Source organism: Hylaeus anthracinus, unplaced genomic scaffold (assembly GCF_026225885.1).
Source record: "Hylaeus anthracinus isolate JK02 unplaced genomic scaffold, UHH_iyHylAnth1.0_haploid 11985, whole genome shotgun sequence".
In the NCBI taxonomy this organism is placed as follows: domain Eukaryota; kingdom Metazoa; phylum Arthropoda; class Insecta; order Hymenoptera; family Colletidae; genus Hylaeus; species Hylaeus anthracinus.
The window spans coordinates 679,301-686,371 of NW_026534333.1; the positions used below are offsets into that span (position 1 = coordinate 679,301).

The 7,071-nt window shown below is 35.3% G+C and overlaps 2 protein-coding genes across 4 annotated transcripts; one reads left to right on the top strand and one right to left on the bottom strand.

The window, feature by feature from the left end:
- Nucleotides 1-593: 593 nt before the first annotated feature.
- LOC128886535 (separin) lies at nt 594-3,482 on the top strand. 2 transcript variants are annotated; one of them, XM_054141480.1, is made up of 10 exons: nt 594-777; nt 873-1,104; nt 1,164-1,380; nt 1,459-1,748; nt 1,819-1,955; nt 2,019-2,235; nt 2,317-2,627; nt 2,694-2,861; nt 2,953-3,098; nt 3,189-3,482. In XM_054141480.1, exons 2-10 carry the CDS (start codon nt 922-924, stop codon nt 3,335-3,337), a joined length of 1,818 nt encoding a protein of 605 aa, XP_053997455.1. In that variant the 5' UTR covers nt 594-777; nt 873-921; the 3' UTR covers nt 3,338-3,482. The 2 variants fall into 2 exon arrangements, with proteins under 2 accessions (XP_053997455.1, XP_053997454.1); XM_054141479.1 differs by lacking the exon at nt 594-777 and having other exon boundaries at nt 795-1,104.
- LOC128886536 (mannose-1-phosphate guanyltransferase beta) lies at nt 3,345-6,095 on the bottom strand. 2 transcript variants are annotated; one of them, XM_054141481.1, is made up of 6 exons: nt 5,299-6,095; nt 4,787-4,954; nt 4,322-4,715; nt 4,081-4,242; nt 3,782-4,013; nt 3,345-3,660 (listed from the first exon to the last, which is right to left on the bottom strand). In XM_054141481.1, exons 2-6 carry the CDS (start codon nt 4,937-4,939, stop codon nt 3,492-3,494), a joined length of 1,110 nt encoding a protein of 369 aa, XP_053997456.1. In that variant the 5' UTR covers nt 4,940-4,954; nt 5,299-6,095; the 3' UTR covers nt 3,345-3,491. The 2 variants fall into 2 exon arrangements, with proteins under 2 accessions (XP_053997456.1, XP_053997457.1); XM_054141482.1 differs by having other exon boundaries at nt 4,787-5,014.
- Between the last annotated feature and the right edge of the window lie 976 nt (nt 6,096-7,071).

Genomic DNA, 7,071 nt, shown 5'->3' on the forward strand with positions numbered 1-7,071 from the left:
AATGGTTATGGTTTTTTCCATCTAGCGTTGAAAAGACCGAACTAATTTTCCATGGCGCCATCTAGTATGAATACTAAAAACTATTTTCACTACAAACTTGGGTGTTTTCCCACCGATGGCGCCACTACGACTAAAATTCTCTCACTGAGCTGTAGCCTTCTGAATGCACCTAATTATACAGGGTGTCCCAATAATGTTGTAACACCTTGAAAGAGGTGGTTCGGGAGGTGATTTGAAACAACTTTTTCCTTAGCGAAAATGTTGTCCGAGGCTTCGTTGAGGAGATATTAGAGGAAAACACTGACCAATCAGAGCGCGCGGATACCGTTAGCGCGGCCGCGGTAGCGAAGGGAACGCGCTAAGCGGCCGCGTCCAATGTCCTTCGATGCACGTCGAGTCACTTGTTCGCGTACAAGCGCGGCCGCTTAGCTCGTAGCCTTCGCTACCGCGGCCGCGCTAACGGTATCCGCGCGCTCTGATTGGTCAGTGTTTTCCTCTAATATCTCCTCAACGAAGCCTCGGACAACATTTTCGCTAAGGAAAAAGTTGTTTCAAATCACCTCCCGAACCACCCCTTTCAATGTGTTACAACATTTTTGGGACACCCTGTATATTTGTATTTCCATATATAAGAAATACGTTAAACTTTATGCTATTAAAAGCTTAAAAATGATTTCTTCGAATATAGAATTATTCCAAAGCTTGCAGTGAATTAGATTTCTTTGTTACCGAAGAGAAAGCGGTACTAACCTAGCGTTACCTTTTAAATTGTTACTGGTTGGTACTCTTCCTATAACAGTTCATTGGTTCCATTCAGTTCCATTTGAATTTGAATCGTTGAACGTAACTGTTGTAATTAATGTGAAACACAGAGTCAAGAGGAAGTATGTTTATGTGAAAAGTGGATCATTGTTCGTTAATATGGAAGAAATTTTCCAAATGTTCTATAAATATAGTTTGAATGACGAAGAAGTGTTGGACATTGAAAATTCCTTGCAAAATGTAAATGAAGATGTTGAAAAATTACTCGTGAACGCTAAGTGTAACATAGGATCTGTCGAGTATGCAAATCTGAATAAGATGCTTGCCATTTGTTATTTAAAGGTATTATCTCTGTATCGATAGTGTCTTATTACCAATATATTTATAAGTATTGTTTATAGATGGGTAACGAACTCGAAGCCATATGTCGTTTAATCGAGTCGCATGCAGTAATACTTCGTCAACAAATATCGCACAGGTACATGAAGATGAAGGTGCGGGAATCATATTTAGATACTCAACAGTTCTATGGGCTAAAGCCTGCCTATGTCCAATTCGGTGTAAACAATGCAAATAGCGTCGATAATGTAAAAGAGAAACTGCACGATTTACCTAAAGGTAAAATATATCACACAAATACATTTTCCAAAAATATTAAGCATATTAATTATTTAGGCATTTTTGTTTAATATACAGAATGGTACGTAATTCAAATTACTGAACAACACAAGTCTCCGGACATTTCCGAATGTTGCAAATCCACGATTAATGCAATGCACGCAATACACATTATCATACTACCAACAGGTTCCAAGGAAATAGAACCTTTGTGTATAACATTACCAAAACCTAAATTGCAATCATCCTATGACATTTGTTACGAAATTCAAAAAATTCTATCTAACAATAGATCAAAATTGGAAGCTACTTATGAGAACAATGAACTATATTGGAAAATGCGCAATCGACAAAATACTAACATGAAGGTATTTAGGATGCTAATAAGTTTAATATTTTCTGTGTGAATGTATACATGCATATATGTGTAAATTAAAGACAGCTATACGTACATTAGAGTACTCGTGGTTGAGAGAATGGAGAATCTTGTTCATGGCAGATCCGATAGACAACATTGATTTAGTAGCAGATATTGTAGAAATGATCGATAAACTCATATTAGACAACAAAATACAGTAAGTATGTCTCAAGATCGGTGAAATTTAATTTTAAGACCTAAAGTACTTTATATATTACAGTTGTACCATACCAAAGCGTTCTGTGTGGTTATTGAAAAAGATAGCGCTCGGTGCGTGTTTTCTTACTCGAGAAGAAATAGCACGCGCGGTAAAGTATGTGCTACCTACATGCGACAAACTTGCTGACAATGTTATATTGTCCATATATGGAAAATTGTCATGTATAGTAGAATTACAAAATGCAACTAGGAAAACATTAGTTTTAATTGTCGATGAAGTAAGCGTATCATCTTGTCGTATATAAAATATGAGCTAAATTAAATTGCCTAATTTCATGTATTTTTTAAATATATTTCAGCATATGGATTGCATACCTTTCGAGTCCATGGAAATCTTGAAGTGTCATCCGATTACTCGTTTTCCATCGCTACACATTGCTTATGCTTTATTTAAAGAGCACGAAAGTACAATGGAAAACGGTTGTAAGATAATTAGAGTTAAAAGGGATATGGGAACCTGTATAGTTAACCCATCGGGTAATTTACCTAAAATGGAAAGACGCATGCGACTCTTTATCGAACACTGGTTACCAAATTGGAGGAGCTGGTACAATGTCGAACCAGAAGAAGAAGTTTTCGAAGACGCTTTAATCAATCGTGATATATTAATGTATGATCATTTAAAATGTTATCGTTTCGTTATTCGTACTATGTTATGCAGTATGCTATCCAATAGGTATAACGGTCATGGTAGCGGGATACAATATTTACCAGGAGAAAAAATCGAAAGACTTAGAGTGAAGTCAATCGTTTTATTATTTGGCTGTAGTAGTGTAAAATTACTTGTAGTAGGAGGACGATTTCCACCATATGGTATTTCAAATCAGTATTTAATAGCGAGCAGGTAGTAAATTACAAGACTTACGAATTATTATATATAACTTAATATATAATTTAAATTTGATTTTTATGAAAATCAAGTATTTAATTTTTAGCCCCTGCGTGCTCGGTATGTTATGGGAAGTTACAGATGCTGATATCGATAAGATGACTACAAATTTCATTAGCAGTTGGATTCCATCGCCGTCAAACAGACCATGGACCGATGTCGATATTCATATGTGGTGCACAGGTACTCTAAGTTAGTATCAAAAAAATTATACTGTTTTTATTTTCGTCATCTTTAGACTAATTTTACGACTGCGTTTTATTCGGATTTTTGTACGATTAGAATTTTTGAAAAACCCACAAAAAAGTACTCAAGATGCGCCTCAGGAACCTGAGATGTTAAGGGCGGTGGCAAAATCTAAAGATGCCTGTTCTCAATATATGACCGCGGCTGCGGTAGTGGTACGAGGACTACCGGTAAAGTTGATATAAATTATAAATGTTTAAACAATATAAACGAATATAATTATTTGATACTAGTTTACGTGTAATTAAAAAAGTTGATAAAAATTTTGTGTGTATAAAAAATCTCGTAGTTTGGTCATTTATAATGCCCAGTCTGTCTATTTCGAAATATTGTCTTTGGTCACATAATTATTTGCGGTTCCGGTACAGAACTAGATATACTTTTATGAGGTAAAACTTGACCACCATTGATGTATAATTCATCCTTAACGATTACATCTTCGCCAAGTACAGTTATACCTTCCATCCGTACCCAACGTCCTACAACGCTCCTCCAGCCTACGATACACCTGTAACAATATTTGTCACCTTATTAGCATACGATGTTATTTAACGAAGATAGTACGGTCCACGATTATGGTAAAGTACTTTGAAGTCAAAACAATTTTAGACGTTTAATTTCAAACTTACCCATCTAGCCACGCATGTTCTTTTATTATAGCTGATTTAAGGATGGTGCTTCTTTTAATGCAGCATCCATCAGATAATACAGCTCCAGGACCAATTGTGACGTTAGGACCTATCCTGCAGTCTTTACCGATCTTTGCTGTTTCGTCTATTAAAACGTTACCTATTACACCTGGACCCGAATATAACTTTTCCGGTGATTTTTGTCTTAGAGATGTCAGGTACATACTCATTCCTGCATAAATCAAACATAAAGAGATTATTAATCAAAGTTGAAGAGAAAATATCTTCAAAGTATATACCTTTAAGAAAATCTTTCGGTTGTCCTACGTCCATCCAAAATCCTGTTAAATCCATCGCGTACAATTCTCCGTCCTGGGCCATCAGCGGAAAGACTTCTTTTTCTATACTCGTAGGCTTCAATTCTATTCTTCTTAGCATGCTTGGATTGAAGATGTACATACCTATAAAATCACAATATTTATAGCAACAAAATTTTAAAAGAGCAGTCAATGTTTTAATTCAACATAAAAGAGACAACACCTGCATTTATTTTATTAGAGATAAATTCTTGCGGTTTTTCTACAAAGCTTTCTATTTGCCCATTGTCTTTGTAAACAACCACTCCATACTTGGACGGCTCTTCTACTTTAGTAACAACAATCGTTCCTTCTTTACCATGATTTTTATGGAAATCGAGAAGTTGCTTGAACGGAAAATCGCAAATTATATCGGAATTTAAAACAAAGAATGGCTCGTCCCCTGAACTTAAAAGATCGCGCACTAGCGCGAGTGGTCCTGCGGTACCAAGAGGTTCTGGTTCGTGTGAAAAAATTAAGTTTACTCCTAGTTTTTTTGCTGCATCACCCAAATCTCTTTCCATTTCCTCTGCACGGTACGAGACAGCTAATATTACCTCTGTTACATTTGTTTCCACCTAAAGATTACATTCGCTTTGTTTAATCAATGGAAGAGGTATGGATAAGTCAGAAAAATGTTGTAACATACCAGAGCCTCTATTTGATGTAAAAGCATTGGTTTATTTGCAAACTCGACTAATGGTTTAGGTCGACTCAAGGTGAGTGGTCTCAATCTAGTTCCATAGCCACCGACAAGAATTAATGCACGCATCGTTCCTGATTTCTTCCTCTTCTGTTGCATTATTCTCTAGTGTTTCTGTTAAAATGTATTCACAACATAGATTACATATTGCATTTAATAACTTAGACTTCTTTCCTAAAAAATGTGCAAGTATAAATATTAAAAAATATTTCAATTCTTTGAACCACAAAAGAGAAGTTAAAAATATTGTGTGGTATTTTTTAGCGAATACGTATGCCTATTATACACGATAAAACAATTCTATTCGTGATCGAGTAGATATTTTCTAAAAAACACTTGTTCAAAAGTATAGGAAGATTCGTGAAAATGCCAATAAAATTGCTACGCGTACAGTAAATTTACTTGAGCGTTTTAATTACACCGTATTCACTTTTTATAAACGCTTATGGTATCCATACCTGCTATCTGCGATCAGCTTGTCAGAGTAAATCTCTAAAATAATTATTCCTGTTGAACATTGCCACGTATGATTGAAATACCGCGTAGACGTGCGTGTATTAGTGACACATATACAAGATAACATGCATACGGTTATTGGTACTATACAATCGTATAGTATCGAACACTGTATATTTAATATTTATGACGTTACTCTTATCGAAATTTCTATCTTCCACCTTTGAGTAAGTCTTTTTTTTTCATAGTTAACGTAATCCCACAAATTGTTTATCAACGATTACATCTCAATACGGACTACATTATAATTCATTTATCATTTCTACGTACGATATAGACAAGCGATTCATTTTTCAAATTCGTATCGTTAAATCCATGTTTACGATTCTATTTTTCCTCTTTCCTCGTTTAATATACTTTTTTCCATGAATTAGGGAATTCTTTACGTCTCGCGTAACATTCCAGAATTTAACGAACAAGATATACAGTTATCGTAACAAGCACACTAAATTTCGGTTACCTTTATTCAACGATAACATTTTAATCGAGTTACTTTCAAAAGGCACCTGCATTTTCAAAATTGATAGTTAATCGAAGAGCATTACGAGAAAAATATCACGCAATCTGTATTTTTCATGACATGTTTATCTCTCAGTTTCTAAACATCAAAATTCTGGTGGACAACCCTCGCTGAATTCGAAGAAGAACTCAGATTGTACGTTTTTGTTCGATTATCATTAATATAAAAAAAGAAGAATAAACATCGCACAGGAACGCAACGTTGCTGTATCAAATCTATCGTGTCGGTCATAGCGAGTCATGGCACGTTAACCTGCGTTAACCTGTGCGCCTGCGCCACAGTACTAGTTTATGCATGGTATCGCAAAACAAAAAGACAATCGTGTTAAAACCGATTCCGTTTCTTCTTCGTACTAATTTCACGAACAGAGAAAAGAGAAAACAATGTAACCGATGTCACGCGTAATTATTTCATCCTTTTTCCTTTCGAATCATTTCATTTGTCGTGTTTTTCTCCGACTCGTTTCTTTCTTATACATATATTCGTCGCGACATATTTTCGTGTGAAAATATTTACACCTATAGAAGTCATCGTAACGTTACATGGTTACGTCAACGATTAAATAAGATAAAGTAATAATTTCAAATGAGAACGTTAAAAATTGGTAGTATTTTGTTTGTTACTTTGGATTTAGATATTATATGCGTCGGTGAGTTTCCATGATACGTGGTATTGTATGCAAGGCCGCCACTAGATTTGCCAGCTCCCCGATGCAATTTCTAATAGAAGTGTTACCCATTCGAGGAGCAAATTATACGAATTAAATATACATAAAATCAGAGTTTTTAAGTTTAAAGTAACTCGTATCAAATAACATAAAGCAACATATTACATAAAAATATTACTCTGACGAGTCGATTCGAAGCTGTCCTTGCTTTCAAACTAGAAAGTTCGTCGACAAGTTTTTTAGCTTACATGGAAACCTACATTCGACATCGCAACTGCGTTTTCTTTATTATTAATTTTTTAATTATTTTTCGCTTCTCGAGGTATCTCTCGCGAAAAGTTTCCACGTAAAGACAACCTTGGTTGTATTTCGCTTGGAACGATATTCGACGAGAGCAAGACTTATCGAAGAACAATCGTAAAATTGCAAAGTTTTATCGAAATGGCGGGCAGTGAAATGTAGAAGAGTGGGGTGTGGGGGGTAGTAATCATGAATATTCCTTGGAAGAAGCGTCGCCGATTGTAAATG